This window comes from Eubalaena glacialis, chromosome 11, assembly GCF_028564815.1.
Source record: "Eubalaena glacialis isolate mEubGla1 chromosome 11, mEubGla1.1.hap2.+ XY, whole genome shotgun sequence".
In the NCBI taxonomy this organism is placed as follows: domain Eukaryota; kingdom Metazoa; phylum Chordata; class Mammalia; order Artiodactyla; family Balaenidae; genus Eubalaena; species Eubalaena glacialis.
Genome location: NC_083726.1, coordinates 74,050,103 through 74,069,564, shown reverse-complemented (window position 1 = coordinate 74,069,564; position 19,462 = coordinate 74,050,103). Strand labels below are relative to the sequence as shown.

The window sequence follows — 19,462 nt, the reverse complement described above, 5'->3', positions numbered from 1 at the left end:
CTTAGTATGTCTATACCTATGCATATACCTTATGTGATAGCTGCATATTTCTCTAAGGAAATACCTAATAATATATCGATAAGTAAAGAGTTCTTTGTTTCAAGGTAGGTTAATGTTTAAAATTCATTTTCTTGTTAAGGGAGAGACAATTACAATATTTAATCACCGTATTTGAGTTTCTTGAGGTATTAAGACTTTTGCAATGATCAATAGAGTACAGATAAATATATATCACTGGCATATTTGGTTTTTAATCCTGGGGCTTTTAGTTCCTGCCTCTGCTATTTGCCTAGGGTGGCAAGAAGGCATGGTCTGTGTTTGGTGTGAGCTGGACTTGATTCAAGATAGAAGATGTCACAGAAATGACACTAAACTGACTTGAGATGGATTTCATCTGGGACGTGCTATGATATTTACTTTTGCCCTGTCATCACTAACTTTACCACACCTAGCCCATGATGAAAGACGGTGGTATGTGTGGGTATAAAAATTCCAGTTACAGGAACCCTTGCAGATCTGATTCTCCACCATGACTGTTATTTGTTTCTAGGTCCCAAATCACCACCATGAAGTTGATATTTTTGTATTTGGTTGTGGTACTTTGCATCTTCTGCAAAGGTAAGGGACTAATTTAAAGAATTCTTCCATATCTTGAGAGATCCATGCATATATTTGTTTAAATGTTTAGTGTTCTGTATTTCAAATATTTTTCCTCCTGGGAAATCTTTCCTACACCAAGAGTAGGATAATAAGTAAGAAAATTGGATTTGCATTTTATTAGGTATTATTTCAGCTTTTACAAGCCTGTCTTAAGGCAATATGTATATCTGTATCTATATGCTTAGAAATATTAGTGAACAGGTTTTTGATGACTCTGTCTTGAACTTGCATCCACCTTAAGACTAAAGACCCACACTGGTAATTTCAGTTTTCAGAAATCATAAAGTTTCACCAATTAAAAGACTGGTTCATCATCAAAAGAAAATTTTGTAGGGAGAATATTTCTTAAACAACTTTCATGGACATTTTAGAAAGTCAATTAATTAATTTCTAGAATTAATTGAAAGATAAGATCATTAATGAATTTTAATTAAAAATTGAGCAAAATGAAAAAAATCTTTAGAAACAAATGTATTTCTTGCCCTTTAGGTTTGTTTCTGAAAAGGATAGGAAAACAATAATATCCAAACATAGGAGAAAGGTGTGCAAAAGAGAGGAAATTCATACTATATCTAAACTTAAAATCTATTTTCTAAATTTGGGAGTAGGAAACATTTTGCTTCTCTGTGAGAAACCAGAATAAAGAGGACTACAATTATTTGTTTTGATTAAGAGAAAACATTCCTATCCTTAATCCAGCTACCTGGGAAATTGATAGGCCATTAGAAAATGATTATTTCAAGTAATGGTGACTTTTGTAATCTTATACAGCACTTTGCTGTAATCTTTGCTTCTATTTTATATAAATATAAATATTCTTTGCCTATACTTTGCATAAATGTATTTATGTCTTAAGTAACAGTTCACAAAACTCATTTCAAAGCATTTATTAAATGGTATATCACAACAAAATGTGTTTGTATTTGCTAAAGTATGCTAAATTCACCAGAGAACTGGAGAATATTTCTAAAGTAAATTCCTAGATATCCATGATAATTCTGGTAAATGATTACAAATATTTCAATAGGATTTCCATAGGCTGGTTATTTACTGACAAAATTCAGGTATTTTATGTATTTACTTATAAGTTCATAGTCAGAAGTAAGGAATATACCTGGAAAACTGCTCTTTGCAGAAATTCCAAGTGCCTTAGTTGAAATGAATTTTTATTGCTCTTAGTCAATAAGATTTATGATCCAAACAGATTCCCTTCATTTTCAGTAGGTTACAGGATGGTAAAGAATTGATGACTGGAAGTTACAGAAGACAGATATTTAAAGGGCATACATAGAATCAGTCAGAAGAAATATTTGTATTGTTTAATCAACCGTAAATGTATAGAAAGAAAGAAAACTAATAAATAGTTCCCTGGCTAAGTGGAAAAAAGCTTCAGTGATACAAGAGGTAGATTTGGCACAAAATGGATATGTAAAATCAGTTCTTATTTTATTCCCAGGCTATTTTATCCTCTCAGTAGAGTAAAATCTATACAATTGTCTTTTTTCCCTTTTTTGTCTAATTCCTTGCTTATGAACACATTAGCCAGAAAATGTTTAGGGAAAATAAAGTCAAGTGAAATATAGATCAGAAAATAAACTTCACATTGGCAGCTGTAAAAGGTTTGAAAAAGGTATAAGTATAAATAGTATAAATAGTATGAAAAAGGTATGAAGTATTGGTTAATATTAATTTGTGAGTCTAATTTATTTGGCTACATATATTCCCAAGAGTACATTGATGTTAAAAACTTTAAGTATGTTGATAGGTAAATGTATTACTTATATATATATAAATAAGATTTATTAAATAAGAAAGCTCCAAAATAATAAATTAACATTGAAATAACATAATGATTAGATATAAAAAGTAGATTGCTTATAATGAATTTAAAAGAAGAATGGAAACAACAGAATTAATCTCATTCTCTTAAAAAATATGCTATAGAGAAGTATAAAATGATCTAACTGTTTTCACTTTTTTTTCATTTTTATAGATGGGGAAGCCCTATTTTATAGGCTAAACTCAGGTCAGTATCTTTCAGAAATTAATCTTCACTTTGATTATAACAAGGTGCATTCTGAGCCCACTTTTGGAACACAGAAATTTTTTCCACCTATATTGAGATATAACTGACATAAGTTTAAAATATACAATGTGATGGATGATTCAGTATGCGTATGTATTTAAAATGACTACCACAGTAAAGTTAGTTGACACCTCAATCACCTCACACAATTATTTTGTGTGTGTGTCTGTGTGTATGTGGTGAGAACAATGTAAGATCTACTCTCATAGCAACTTTTAAGTACATGATACAAAATGGTTAACTGTAGTCACCATGCTGTACATTTGATCCCCCAAACTTATTCATCTTATAATTGGAAGTTTGTACTTTTGATCAAGCTCTTCCCATTTCTCCCATCTTCAATCTCCTGGACACCACCATTCTACTCTCTGTTTCTATGAGTTAGATGTTTTTAGATTCCACATAAAAGGGAAATTGTATAGTATTTGTCTTTCTCTGACTTACTTCACTTAGCATAATTGTTACCAAGTCCAAGCTCGTACTGCTCGCTGCACAACAGGCCAGAAATTGAGAGACGAGTTGTTGGGGTAAGGAATAGAGACTTTATTCAGAAAGCCAGACTTGATTCAGAAAGCCAGAAGACCATTTTTTAATCTTTTGAGGAACCTCCATACTGTTTTTCATAATAGCTGTACCAATTTATACTCCCACCAACATGGAATACAGAAAATTGATGTATTCAGTTTTTATACATACTTGATTTTGTGAACGAACTACCAGGACTCCTCACTCATTTATCTTACATGATTGTAAACTACTCAAGGGTAGGATTTTTGATCTATGGCTGCAGTGACACTCAGTATATGTTTGTTTTGAATTAATAAAATAATTCAGGATCATTGATAAATGATTTGTTCTACATACAAAAATTTTCTATATGAAGGTAACCAAATCCTCTGCAAGGTAAACTTTCTGAAATGAACCACAGATGGCCTATCTTCAGACCCAGGGAGACATGGGACTTCTGAACACAGTTTAACCTTATTTTGAGGACATAAAAATAAATGCCAATTATATTATATACTATTCAATGATGCTGTTGGGATTTGCTGATATGCCTGTGACAGTTGGACCCTACCCTAGAGATAGTCTCTGAGTTTCTATGTTTCTTCTTAATTTGCCTTTCTTTCTCCTCAGTTATGTTGAATATCTAGCTTTATATCTTTATAGGGTTGTTATGTCTGCTTTTAGCACTCAGTTCCAATTCTTACTTACTGTCTTCAGTCTAGTGTGATGAGAACACCTTTGATCCCAGCTCATTAGCCTCGTATATGTTGTAAGGGTATGCATTCTGTGTGAGACCCCAAGGAATTTTTCCTGAAGGGAAAAGTTCATGCATGGTTTTTGTGACATCTCTATTTATTTCAAGGGGGTTTGGGGATGACTCCTGATTGCAACCTACATTTCAGATAGCTAGAATTTTCCAGGTATTTAACCTATATGGGGAACGTTATTGTATAATTTTTCTTTAGAGACAATATTAAGTGTCCCCAAACTCTGCCTGTAAACCATTTCCTCTTATCTTTTGGCTAAATGTGTGTGTGTGTGTATGTGTGTGTGTGTGTGTGTGTGTGTGTGTGTGTGTGTGTGTGTATAACTATGCACAATTTAGTTTTGGCAATGATTTATCAGAACACATAGGAAGCCCTTTGTCTTTTAACCAGCTCTATTTGCTGTTTGTTTTAATTTGCACCTATATCTCTCAGATAGATTTGCTGACCATAGTCTTGGATTTCCCAGAAGAGCTTCAATTTCTAAAACTTTATCTTAGTATCAGACCATATGCTTTAACTTTTTATTTGAATGATATAGTCAGTTTGTATTTAGGAAATTTGTGAATTTTAGAGCATAGAGAAGCACTAAAAAAGAAAAGAAACCTGCAATCCACTAAGTCCCAAAATAAAAATGTTACCCAAAATGTTTTTTTTTTGAGGTTTCTTGAATATATAATTGACTGGTAACTTTATGCAAAATTCTATTGCCATTGTTAAGTATTTTATTTCACATAGTTATTGAGAAAATTCTTTTGGAGACCAATGCTTTGATGTATTTGATAAAAATATTTTGATGTCTCTAAATCTTACTTAATATGTGTGCTTGCATGTAAATCATGCCATTTGTTGTAAAGTACTCATTCTTATTGTGTGTTTTTGACTCTGCTATACTTACTATAGCTTGACAATCTTGCAAATTTACATGCTATTTATTTAAATATGAAGGAAATTCACCTTGATTCATAATAATAACAATCCTGGAATCATCTGTAAGTTGTCTGTACATGAATTTTGGTATCCAGATGTAAAATAGAAATTGTAGCCATTTAATTCACATTAATTAATTTTAGTTTATACAGTACTTTTGTCACATGAAAAACTCTTTTAACTAAATCTACATTTCACCAACAGAATAATAATTTATGCTTTGAAGCACCTTTCCAAGTCATCTAAGAATTATATTTTGCTGTGTTCTAATTCATGCATCTAGACTGACTCTATAAACTGGCTGGAGCATTGGTGCAGCCATTCTCCTTTATGGGGCTGGTCTGGAGGGGTATTAAGATACCATGGTCAATGGATAATTACTATATTCATGCCTGAGTATTGACTCAGTTAGCAGATGTATATGGGAACACCTCTCAGGACAAGAACTGGCTGCAATCAAGATTCACTTTGTATTGGCAAATCTATTAAAAAATCTATCAATGACAGCAGTTCTCCCTTTTTTTATTCAGATGATAAAATAGCTTAAAGCAAATCAGGTAAATTACTTTGTTTTCTTTCTTACGCTATTTATGCTAAATAACAATAGAGTGGCAGTGCTTTTCTTTGGAGACAGGATATTTCTTCCATGGAAAATCGTTAAAACACCTAAAATGAAATATTCATTATTAATACAAATGAACATACCATAGTGTGTTTTAACATAATCTGGGCCAGCCATTTAATATTTAATCAGTATTTATGAAGGTGGTGACCTTTGAAATAGGAAAGTGCTCTGGTTATGTGCTTTTTAAAAATTTCTTAAACCTATGAGAAAAATGTGAATGTAGATTTAAAGTTTTACTTTCCTGTACTTTTATTGACAGAACATGCTTTTATTTTGTATTCTGCGATTAATTCCTTACAGATTTATTTTAATTAAAATTGATCTTAGTTCCAATAGTTTTACTACAGATTTCTTTGAGCAACTGAATAGCTATGATTATTACTCATTATTTTGGTACAGCTGGAAACTAGGCCGCTATTACCCATTATTTGTTTTCCGCCTCCACCAAATGAAAAATAAGCCACAGAAAATGAACACTACTTTTATGGAATTTTCTTAAACCTAACGATAGGATTTTTGTCAATATCAATATAGATTCAATTTGATTCTGGTGTAATGTACACAGCAATCAAATAGCCCAAGATTACTTTTATATATTTTTTCGATCTCTCTTTCTACAACCTTAATACAATAAAATGTAATGGGCAAATATTTCCTTTGAGGTAAAACACAAACTGAAAAGAAGCAGCAGGTCCGCTGTCTCACAAAGAAGTCACTTCCTCATAACTACAAACAGGACTCATTAGGTTCTGTCACAATGGCATAGCAAGAGCTTCTCTACTTCCTCATTCAGGAAGTTAGAATGAGGCAAGGGAACACTTGGAATTCCATAGCTCTCTGAAAATCCTCTGAAATTATGAGCAATTGGATTTATTCCTTTGTCACTCAGAGAACCTTCCAGGTCTCATTGAGGAGGGACCTGAGGGTCTCTAAAACTAGAGCTGCATTGGATGAATAAAAATGCCAAGCAAGGAAGCCTCAACCAACCACCCAACCAGCCAACATAAAATTGGACAAGCTCCAGAGCTATGTTAATTCCACGACCTTCATTCCTAAAAGGGACAAAGTCTCACATATCTGAGAAAAGGATCCATAGGCCACTGTAGTACTTTATACTTTTGATATTCATCAATTTTAGACAACATAACTCGTTTATCACCATTACTTTTAAAATCCCCCCTTCCACACAGCTCATCATATTCTCCTCTCTGATCTGGCAATTTTTCTCCATAGGGTGGGGGTGGAGGAGCAGAATTATGACTATTTCTTTATTCTATTCCATTCTAAGATCCAAAGTGTAAAGTAACTCTTCCAAAAATTTGTGCAAAATGTATGCAAAATATAGTATGACTTTACTCTGAAATAAGTAAATGTATTTTACCTACCTTTGAGCTATGAAGTATATGAACATATTTTATTTATCTCTAAGAATTGTATAAGCAATCTGTCTTTAAGCAAGGTGAAAGCAGTGTACCTCTTGCTTAAGAGAAAAGGGTTTCTTGGCAGATTTTACCACCTGATCTTGGCAAGTTATTGGGCAAGATCTTGGGCAAGTTATTCAACCTTTTTAAAATATCAGTTTTCTCATTTACAAGTGAGGATTAATAATAGTACCTACCTCATAGGAGAACCATGAGAGTTAAAGAGATAAGGCAAGTAAGATACTTTTACACATCTAAGATGTGGTATACAACTGGCCATTACTACTGGTGACCCCAGCGGCAATATTTATATATTGAACAAGTTTTATATAGTAAAATATGAGAATGATAAAATAGTTAGTAGAAACAAAAATGGCACACTGGCTAAGATACCAGGCTATTCATTTCAACAACAGAATGAAGAAATAAATTCAGAAGAAATGTTGGTCTAACAAAATGAAGGATCTAATATATCTGTGAAGTTAAACTCAGGAGAGATATGATGGATATAGTGAATACTTATCATGAATTAAATAAGTGAAATAAAATGAATCTGCATGAGTTTGATGTGACAAGTTTGGTGAAGAAAATGAAATATATTAAAAGATATGTGGCTTTTGACTGTTGATTATTTATGTGCCAGACACTGTGAGAGATGCTTTCATCTCATTTAATTCTTTTACTTAATTAATAAATATATTATGAAGTAGATATTGTTTTATCCTCATTTATTATGTACTCTCAGTTTAATAGATAAGGAAACTTTGTTTCAGAAGTATTAAATAATTTATCCAAGGACAGGTCAAGGGCACAGCCAGGGGCAAGAATAAAAATGAATGTCTACATAGCATATGCATAAATAAAAAGAAAAACATCTAATTAAAATGTGTTTTTTCTTCCACCTTGACAAAAATATATTTGTGACAACCTGGAAGGCCTGATTCCAATGCAGAATTTTCAGATCACTGGAATTCAACCCAAGAATGGGAGGCAGTACCCATGCCAATGTTCCTGTCCCATTGCTCTTTCCATCCTTTGCTTTGTCACACACATAGAGGGATACCCTAACCTGCATGTCTCAGTTCCATCTACTTTTCCTATAAACAGCCACCTCCTGGCCATCCCCGCAGGCCTAAGGCTTCTCATCCCTGTGATGTGGTCTAACCTTGGAAAGACAGTCTTGAGAAAGATGGTAACATGCTTGGGACTACAGGGCCCTAGGGCCTTAGTATGATCTACAATGGAGGAGGAGAGATGGCCCTGGCTCTGGGTTAGCATATCCACTTGACCCTATGTCTGTATTCTTTGCCCTCTAAGGAGGACCATGACTCAAGGAAGGCCAGAGTGAAACTTGTGTGGCTTGCAGTAGGAACCCCTCTTGTCTGAGTTTAAGGGAGGTCCTATCAAAGGCCATTCTGATTGCAAGTTTGGAAGTTCAGATGAGTCTGACTCAAAAGCTCATATATTTCCCACTACTGAATATGGCCTTATTTCTTTCTGCTTTGCCATCAAACTGAGATATTCAGATTTCAAGGTGCAGTTATAAAAGTACATGGCAGTGAAGAAAGACAGTGAGAGAGAGAGGATAAAAGAGGAAAGGAGAAGAGTGTGTAGTGAAGTAAGGCAGGTAGAGGGCAAGCTGAGACAAAGAAAAAAGCTCTATATGGAGAAGAGTTGTAAATGTAATAGTGGTTTGAGGATTACTTAATAAAATAATAATACAAATTGGCTGTAATTTAAGCAGCACTTGAATTCCTCCTAAACCAAACACTAATAAGTAAATATTATAATTTCATGATGTCTTAAATGTTGGGAACCTCTTCATCCAACTACGTAGTAGACTAACTCATTACTATTCTCAAAATCATTAATATTTTATTTCTGTATATTGTTTGCTATAGAAAAATAATTTTGCTCTAAACATGGAAAATGGCTAAGAAGTGCAAGAGTAGTTGTTGAGGAAAGATAATTTAAAACAAAATCTCCTGTCACCACAGAAAACCTCTCCACAAAAGTAGAAGAGAAGGAAAACAGTTTTATTACTGAATAAGCATTAAACCAGAATGTGACGCACATCACAGGCAATCTGACGGAGAGATTGAAAGGATAGAAAGAAATCTCACCCTTTTATAGAGCCAGGCAGATAGAACTCACTACATACCTGTCCTCAAGATGAACAATAACTAGTCCTCAAGTAAGAGTACTTCACATCACCAATTGTCACACATGGTTTGTCCTAAATTTGCTTGGTAGTCGGGGTAGCCACCTGTGTTTGCTAATTACCTTTATAAGAAAAAAAATACTTTCTTGTATCTTTAAAATCATAAAAGAGGTAGGTTTGTGTTTGGATCCAGACACCATCTGAAATTATGTTCATATCACCTAGGACATAGGGGAACTCTCTCCCTTGATGACAGCATTTCAAAAATATGGTCACCAGTCCCTCGAAGAAACATTCTTGGGTTGCTTATATAACCTTTAAAAAGATTTACAAACATTTTAAAGAGGTAGACAAAGGACTCACAAGTTTTCTAAAGTAAATGATCTAGAAAAGAGGAGAGTCTCTCTTCCCTTATTGTCAACAGAAAGAATTGTCTCTTATTTTTATTTGTATTTGCTCTTACATAGTCTTCAAGTTTTGCTTACAAATCACACATTTTATTTTATTGTCTAGTTAGTGACCAAAATGCATGTCTTCCACAAATTTACAAGAATATCATAGTTATTAAGGCCTAATTCTAAAATACTTTAATTTTATCATAGAGATTTAAAAAAACATAAATGGTATGACAGAAAGCACAAAATAACTCATGTAATTCAGTGTATATTACCTTAACAAGAGATCTTTGTTGATGAATGCATTTATTAAATAAATATTAATTGAGTGTCCTTTATGGTTCAGGCACATTTCAAGACATCTGGAATACCCCAGTGAATAAAACAGGCAAAAATCTTGAGTTTATAGAGCTTAAAATCTGGAAGAAGGAGACAGTTCATAAACAACAAACATTATAAGTAGTAAACATGGTATACTACAAGGTGACAATTTCTATGGAATAAATTAGAGTAATATAATGATAACTGGGAGGATTAAAATGGGGGTTGCAACTTTACACTGTCAGAGTATGCCTCACTGAGATGACATTTAAGCTAAGACTTGGAGATGAGTAAATGTTAATTTACGAGTAAATGTTTTCATCTTTTTTCTTTGCAGAAATATGGAAAAGAGAATCAGGTATGTTATTTTAATTTTATCAGCTGTTACTAAGCCAAGGACAGTGTGGATCCAACATGGTAGAATATTTTGATGAGAGGAGGTTGAACAATGGAACTTGGAGCTTAGTGATAGACAAGGAAGCAGATGGGGAGGTTTCTGCCCTGTCCATGAGAGGAAGAATTTCTACTACACGTCAATTAAATCTTCACAACTCTATTCATCTCTTTCTTGAAGTCTTAGAACTATGACAAAAAGATATGGACATGGTGATTAAGTCAGTAAGGGGTGTATGTTGTTCCAAGTGCCACCAGAATAAAGGCACTTACACAAAATAAAATATGGCTTTTTATAGTGTCACAATCCAATAACCCTTTATAGTGCTAGCAATACTGTTTTCAAATACAATCTTCTGTTATTCGCATTAGGTCCTTTTTTGCTCAGTAGTTTGTCCTTTTGTGACTCAAACAGGAGAAAGAAATCTCTTGTTGGTTCACTCCTTAACACTGGATTTAGTGCTCAAGGAGAAGCTGAAGACAGGTCAAGAGAACCTCAGGATGCTAATAGTTTAGAGTTAAAAGACACCCCAGCAGGTACTGTTGGAGAAAAATACTGACCTAGAAGTGCTTTTTTTCATTTGGGATAAACTGATAATCTTTGTTTTATTTGCAGCACATGGCCTTAATAGTAATAGTGAAAAACTAAAGGCACTAATTCCAGTGCCAATGAGAGTGATGAATTCTGTTTTAAGAGAATTTTGCAAAGCAGTTTACATTAAATTAAATTCTTCCTGATAATTTTTATTTTCTTATGCTATCTTTCTTACTATTATTGTGATGATCAATCATTTTTATGATTATAAACTAATAATTTAAAATGCTTCCTGGACCCAGTTTTAGTGCAGAATCTCTCATGTTTCTGTCAGCAATCACAATCCATTTCCTATGCCAAGATTCTCTCTTGAAATTGCATACTCAGTTTGCCAAGTAATATTATAAAGTAGGGTTTTTAGACAGTTTGTGGCCTTTAATTTTGTTTTGTTTGGAAAAAAATTTTAATTTTCATTAGGTGAGGCATGTCCTCTCTGATTCAACATGCTTCTACCTATTGGCTGATTCAAACTTTTCCTTTACTTGCCTGGTCCCTGAAGTTTCTGTATTTTGTACCTCTGCAAAAGTCAGAAAGAAGGAGATCCAGTGAAGACAATAACTTCAATATTTTATATTAAAATTTAATATTTGAGTCCAGGTGGTGATAACTGAAGAGGGAGAAACAGTTTTAGGTGTAGAGATACGGTTGAAATCTCTTCAGGAAAGACACAAAGGTTTCCTAGCTGTTCAGTCATCTGTTTTGGGATTGACAAGCTCAGTATGACTAATAAGTTAACACAGATATTTGCTCTTGTTTGCAACACTGAGGTGTGAATGGTTTGCTCATATTCTATAGGATATATTGAAACTTTATCTTAAATGAACCTAGTGCTTCACTTTTCTTATGGAATTCTCTCAAACTTCATGGTAAATTGGTTGCCATGCACACCCCTAGTTACACTGTGTGGAATCATATATGGAAAGATATGCGGAAGGGAGGGGACGATACTTTCAAAACTATAATGAAGGCCTAGTTCAAGCAATGTGTATAGATTAATTTCTTGTATAATATGAATGAATGCAACTGTTCTCTGATAATGATTATTTTTTGTATGGTAGAGAAAACCAATTTAGCAAGTGGTCTTGCCAACAGTGTCTCTGGTGGTACAGAACTTGCGGCACTGCTTCAAATAAAAATAAAATGGTTGGGGTCCGTCTGGCCAAAATGGATTTGGTGTGAATTCAGTAAATGGATTAGCCAGCTCTAATTCTGCTGCTAGTGAAAAAAATATTCTAAGTTGTTTCTTAGTTTCTGCTTTTGACAGAAAAAGCAATCAATTAGCAAAGGAGGAACTGATGGTTATTTTTTGACCAATACAGATTTAGTGTTGGAGGGACTCATGGGAAAGATTTTTAAACTATGTTTGATTCTTAAAGGGTCTGTGTTATCTTCAACAGAAATCAATTTAAACATTTTAGTGAAGAGGCAAGTAGATTGAATGCTTTTATGAAGGGGCTTGGACCTGGAATGAAGAGATCCGGTTTCTATCCAGTCTTTCCCACTAAACTTCTGTGGACTTTGGTAAAGCCATTTAAACTCTCTTGTTCCCAAGTTTTGTCATAAGAAACAGAAACTTTTTGGTCTCATGTTTCTGTATGACTTTGACTTTTTAAGTTCTATTACTCATATTTGAACTAGTTGTCTTGAAAAGGAATGCTAGAATGTTTGAAACTGTCAGATGTGTATATCTATGGTCAAGAATTAGGAGGTGATAAGCAAAACAAAAGTGCTAAAATTTGTTATAGTGATTTTTATTTCAAAATGGTTTGCAATATTGTTTTACATTATATTTTCAATAAACAAAAAAGGTGTGGATAAATAGCTTTTTATATTTGGAAATTAAAGTCAGTGACAGAAGTGAGGGTCAATAAAGTACAGTAAATATAGGTATTTTTTGTGTCAGAGCAATTTATCTTAAAAGATGTGGAAATTGGTGGAAACAGGAAAAAGAGCAAGGAGTTTATTCTCCCTGGGCTTTGTCTTTGGCTCTCACTTCAGAGGCTCAGGAATTCTGATCTAGACTCTATTAAGAAAAAACACAAATGATTTACATCATTTGTTTATTGCTCTTGATTACAGTTTAAGTTTCCATTTAATTTTCCATTTGTCTTTTGATTTTGGACTTGATGGTAAAAAGGCAGGTTGATTTGGATTTGGTCTTGGTAATTCTGGCTCACATGGAGTTGGTGTCAGTGGTCTTGAAAATAAAAGGCTTTGGTAAAAATAAAACAGGGAGCATTGGAAAATCAAGTTCCAGTGATCTAAGTATTACTCTTTAGGTTTTGTGCATAAAAAGTATTGACTCATAAGTTGTACCTAAATATTTCCTGGTAACAACCTTTTTTAATTTCAGCAGACAGCTGAACATAGGCACCAACATAGGAAGAGGGGCTGGATTTAGTAGTAGTGCCTCTGGAAATTTAGCATTTGGTTTGGGGACATCTGGTCAAAAGGGATTGGAAGTCAGTAGAGCTGATTGGAGTGAAATTAGCAGTAGAGGATCTGCTGGGGGTGAATCCATAGGTTTTAGATGCCTGTAGCTTAGGTATTCCAACTAAGACTCATTCCAGAAAAATTTTATATTAATTAAATTAACTAATTAGTTAAAATACTTCTCTTTACATTTAACAACAAACTAATTAGTTAAAAAAGATTAATTTTTAATAACATCCTGATTTTTTCATCAGTTGGAACAGGGTGTTTTGGCTGGGAACTTGGAGCTAGAAGGGGCAATGCTGCATTTGGTTTTGGAGCTTCCGGTTCGAGTTCATTTGGTGACAGGGGCTTTAGTAGCAGAACAGTTGAAGGAAATTGAGTGATTAGATCTGAAGGATCCATTTCCAATGATCTAGGTATTGATATCTCATATTTGTGTATACAAATTTCTGAATCATAAAATATTTACAATATACTCTGTGACAGTCATTTTATATTCTGCAGGTGACACCAGTCTGAGAAATGGTAATACCTTTGTTGGTGATAGCTCTGGAAACTTAGAATCCAATTTAGGGGCTTTTGGTCAACAGGGATTTGGAATCAATGAACTTGGAGGGGATAGAATGAGTGGCAGTACATCTGTTGGGGATAGACACAAAGACTTTGGCTCTGATGCCAGTAGTTCAGATATCCTCTCAGTCTCTGTTCCTAAGGAACAGAGACATTAATGTCTCTTGATATTAGACATCTTGAGATTGAACATCTCAGTTCATCTAGATTAATAGTTTTAATACTTCCAGTTTCTGTGAATGCAGAATCCTTTATTCAGTTGACATCTTGAAATGGTACCTAGGGTTCCCAAATGTAAAACAATTCAAAGTGGGAGTAAGTTTGGTTGAAACTGAAATAACAGGCTTGGAACCCTGTGTACACAATCCTTTTCTCTTTCCCTGAACAAGTTTTAAGGCAATTTATCTGGAATAAAGTAATTTGGTGTCAGTTCATTTAGTAGCGAGGCTTATAATTTTGTTACTCCAGCAGGTTGTTGAGTTGATAATGTTTTTTTCTTCTATAGCTTCACATGGTTCTAAGTCTGCTAGCATTACCATTGCTGAACTTGGATCTATGGTTTATACATCAGATCTAAAAATATTTTTTTCATATTTTACCAGATAAAATTATACACATAAACAGCCTAATCATTTTGTATTAAATAGGTGTCACAAGCTCATCTGACTACAGTACTTCTGGACCACTCAGCACTCCAGGTAGTTTGATTTTTAATGTTCAGTGTTTATAATGTATATGTAAGATGTTCTGTTGATTATTGATTTGCTAGGACTTGATATTATAATGTGTTTCTCATGTAGCATTGAACATCTAAGTGCTTCTCCTCTTCCAGTACTAAAATTTAGATGACCAATTGGATATTTGAAACAATTTTTTAAATAAAAAAGATTAAATTATATCTTAATAGAACCTAAATAAAACAATGCAACTTCCCCTTTATTATTTTAGATATAGTATTTAAAGAATGATTTTATAAATAAATTAAGAATTTAATCTATTATCACTCAACCTGGGCAAAGAGAAGTGGCCTCAAGATATACATAAATGGCATTGTGAAAAATATTTTAAAATTCTATCAAAATGTTCACTTTTTAAAATTGTTGTTACTATTCTATTCTGCTTGCTTTTAAACCTTGCTCTAAGATTTCATGTGTTTACTTGGTTACATAAAAAGGTCAGTGCATTGGAAATAAATGATAATGGGAAACAAAGTTTCAAGGTTATGAATTTTTCCCTTTGATCAGGAGAACTGATTATTTTTATATATAGATGATTATCAGTATTATACAGTAGACTGATTTAATAAAATCTATCTTGGGCCTGTTTGGGTAGTATTTTCCAATAAAAATAGGCTACAAATATTCTATTTTTGAAGTTGAAAATATAGTTCTGTAAGGGATGCAGCATATGTTATTAATTGTACATGACCCAAAATGAATAAACTGTTAATGATTTCTGAACATATTGTGGCTGATTGCTACAAGAAAAAATATGGGCTTCAGAGATAATCATACATATGACTTTGGCAAATCATAGCTGTCACAAAATCAAATTATATATTTAGGATTAAAAAAAGACCCATTGATGGCCTTCAATACCAACATTTGAATTCCCATGTAGAAGACCAAATATCCTGTATATTTAAAGTCAATATATATTTGAAATTTAAGTAATCTATGCATTGTGTTGAATAGGAAAAGGAACCCATATTCCAGAAGCAACCCCCAAATACTCAGAAACAAACACAACTATTGGTAAGTAAAAATGACTCTGATTTATATCCATATTTATATGACCAAGCCAACCAGTACCTAATGAGGTTTCAAGGTAAAGAAAATTTGAAACTGGTTTCAAAATTTTTTCCATCATCTATCTGTTTTATACACACACACAGACACAGACATGCACCATGCATACACATAAACATATATACACACACATACATATGTACATACACATATATGTATAGAGAGAAATAATATAATTCTTTATACTTATTTAATATTAATGGTAACCTACTCAGACAACATTAGAAAAACCAGCTGTACAAAAAGCAAAACAAACGAGCAAACAGACCACAGCTTCCCTCCACATATCCCTTCTCATAGTAGAGACAATTTCCCTTTTCCACTGGGAAACAAGATGTTTTTCTTTTTTTGTTTTAGCCAACTTTGGGTATTTCCAAGTACTCATGTATTACTTTAGCACATTTTGCAGTATGTAAGAAAGAAAAATACAGACTTAAGGTGGATGTGAGAATAGTACCTTTCAGTGATGTTTTTTCTTGGTACATAAACACTTAAAAAACCGAAACTAGAAGCTACATTAATTGTTCTAAATAATAATGAATATTCTACCCTAAATATTTTGTAGGTGAAGTTTCTACTTGGGGCAAAGGAGCATATAAAGCTTTCAATGGCCGTGTCTTTTCCTTTGAGTCTTCATGCACGTATAGTTTCTGCCGTCACTGTGTTGAATCTGGAGGAGATTTCAATATTGAGATCAAACGAAACAATGATAGTGAGATTGAAAAAATAACAGTTATAGTAGACAGTAATGTCATCTCTATTGTTGGCGATATCATTTCAGTTAATGGAGAAAGGTAAATGTCACAGTGTTTTGAATAAAGGTGATAGAATTACTTGAAGTAACCTGAGCAAAAAGAAAATAAAAGGTTGATTAAGGGAGAGATACTACTCTCTTCCTATTTTGATGCTCATATTGATATTTATAATAAATTCTTGTAAAATGTATAAGACTTTGCTATATGTGGGATTATAAGATATTATATTTATTCCTATCACAAGGTGGGAAAAAAAGAGTAGTTCTGTTGTTTGACTATTTTGAGTATCTAGATTTGGGGTAACATGCATATTCAACAAAATTGTTAATAGAATATTTCAATTTTCATTTGCATGTTTAATGCTAAATAAAAATTTGAGGTTTTACAATACATTGAAACTTAGGCCATTGTTTTTAGAAGTAGCAATTTATATTTGGAAGGGATGACATATTTGAATATTTGTCAGGATAAGATAATGAGGCATGATATTCTGCTTGTGAACATTTCAAATTATTTAATCATTTTATTCTTATAATGGACCAGTTTCTTCTTGTTCATTTCTCCAAAGCCCCAAAGATTTATTCATTGTTCCTTAAAAGTCTTTCCAAAATCAGAAGAAAGCCATTGTGTCTCTTCTTCTGAAATGATCAGAAAAAAAAAACTTTACTACTTATTAGCAGTATTATATTTATGATACTAAATATAGAAACATGAATTACCAGAAAAAAACATGATGTAATAATACTGTTCTTACACCTTTTATATGTACTTGTATTTTATACTTTTCAGTGTACAGATACCATATGACAATAAGATGATTCACATTAAAAAATATGGAGAACATAATGTTCTGAATAGCCGTAGAGGAATCCTGTCTTTAATGTGGGATGAAAATAATAAACTCTCAGTAAGTCCATCTATGATCTTCTTATAGTTTGTGCTTTTTGTTCTTTACTTTCAGTTATAAAATAATACAATATAAGGAAAATAAGAGCTAAGGTTTATTGAGAAATCTCTATGTATCAGGCATTGTACTAAGCATTATCTAATATTTAAAATATGGTTATTAATCTTATTTTACAGATGATGGAATTCAGGAAATTCAGGCTAATAAAAGTTAAATAATCCACCCAAAGACACAGCTAGTAAGAGGTGAAGTCAGGATCTTTCCAAATTCTAAATCTAAATCCTTTAGAAAAGGCCCTGTAATACATTCCTAAGTAACCAGCTTAGGTAAAATTGAACATGAAGAGGGCCTGCCTTTTGGTTTGGTTAAACTTTGTCTTGAGATATTTTCAATATTTTATAAACATACACGTAATTTTTTTTTAAAGCTCACTCTTCACAAGCAATATCCAACTTGTGGTCTTTGTGGTAACTTCAACGGCATTCCAGGTAAGATTTCAATGCATTTTGTCTAAGAAAATTGTCTCCCAAAAGGAAATTATAAAGTAATTCTTCATATTTGGATAAATCTAACAATTAACAATTTGCATTTGTCTATAGAATGAGAAATTGTTAAAATAAAAAAATATATTTATATTGTCAAGTCCATATTTATCTTGAAAATAATGTGTATATATATATATATATATATATATATATATATATATATATATATATATATATATAATGAATATCTTGAAGTTAACATTGCTTTCTTTTTAAGGAGACGATATTAATGAGCACATTGACAATAGTAAAATTCCTGGTACTTGTCCCAAAGCTGTTACCAAAAGCTATCAAGTTTGTGAAGATGGAGTGCATGTAAGAAATATATATTTCATTTAATATCAGATGTCAACAATATTCCCTTTGGTTTCAATTTGGATAGCCAACATCCTCTTCTAACACTCAGACCTTATTAGAATTTTGCCATTACTTCCTCTCCAATGTCCCTGTGGTCTGTTTCTCTGCTTTAGTCTAGCTGTAGATGCTAAAATAAGTGTTTTTTTAAATGATATTTACTATATATGAGTGTAACAATTCTAATTTCCTTTGAACAGTGTTTTAGTTGGTCTGTAAACTGACATGTTTCACCTCTCCATGATTATTTCTTAATAAGGACTGACTTGACTCTTACAGTTTAGAAATCCCTGTAGTGCGTTCCTAAGAACTACTTTCTGCTCTCACTCCCTTACTTTTGCCCCAGATAGCCAGTCTGAATTGTCATTTCCAGTATACTTTACCTTCTTTCTGAAAAAGTTACAGATAATCTTTTTGACTACACCACTTGAAAATAGTCATCATTTATTCTGAATTTTCTGCACTTGCAGAAACTCTTAATGTTGAATTTGGTAGATTGCACTCATTTGGTGACTGAAGGAATTTTCACATATTCTTATTTCAATCTAGAACAAAATTCTCAAGACCAAGATATGTATGAATAGTATAGGTAGAATAGACTTGTGTTTTAATTGACAATGGGTGTTGTATTTATAACCATCTTGTCATCTTTTAGCAAAGCAAACTAAGGTCATCTGCTATCTTCCTTGTGAAATGCTCCTTAATTTTTGCAGTTAGAATTGCTTTCTCTTTCCTCTGTTACCCTATGTCACTCATTGGTACTTATGATCTATAAAAATTCCTCATGTTTTTCTCACATGTTTCCTAAGAAATTATGAGCTCTGTGATGACAGGGATTAGGTTTTACTGTTGTGGTAGTTGCACAGTGTGTGAGAACTTATGCCTGGTTGCTCAAAAATGTTAGTTGAATGAGTATACAAATTTATATTAAAGCCAATGTGTATTTAGTAAGAACTTACTATGTACAAGACATTGTGTTAAGCCTAGAGATTATAAAGTTCTATTTCTTGCTCCAAAGAAACCTGTAATCTAGTGAGAAAGATACACAAAGAATAATACATTTAAAAAAAAAAATCTTTGAAGATTTCATTTCACTTAATTTTATACCTCACTTGGAGAATGTTATCAGTTGTTCTGGGGCTTAACTGGTGCAAATTGTGTTATTTGCTTGCTAGTAGCTTCTATATTTCTCTGAAAACAAACATAGTTAAGATAGAAAAAAACTATGT

General features: G+C 32.8%; 1 protein-coding gene across 1 annotated transcript in view; it reads left to right on the top strand.

The window, feature by feature from the left end:
* Positions 1-10,284: 10,284 nt before the first annotated feature.
* The window catches only part of MUC19 (mucin 19, oligomeric), a 117,169-nt gene continuing 107,991 nt past the window's right edge, over positions 10,285-19,462 (top strand). Inside the window, 12 exon segments of the mRNA XM_061206671.1 lie at positions 10,285-10,402; positions 10,636-10,800; positions 12,235-12,283; positions 13,212-13,381; positions 13,534-13,710; positions 13,799-13,975; positions 14,512-14,562; positions 15,559-15,618; positions 16,238-16,466; positions 17,217-17,334; positions 17,762-17,822; positions 18,097-18,194. Of these exon segments, the coding sequence (XP_061062654.1) occupies positions 10,285-10,402; positions 10,636-10,800; positions 12,235-12,283; positions 13,212-13,381; positions 13,534-13,710; positions 13,799-13,975; positions 14,512-14,562; positions 15,559-15,618; positions 16,238-16,466; positions 17,217-17,334; positions 17,762-17,822; positions 18,097-18,194 (1,473 nt within the window).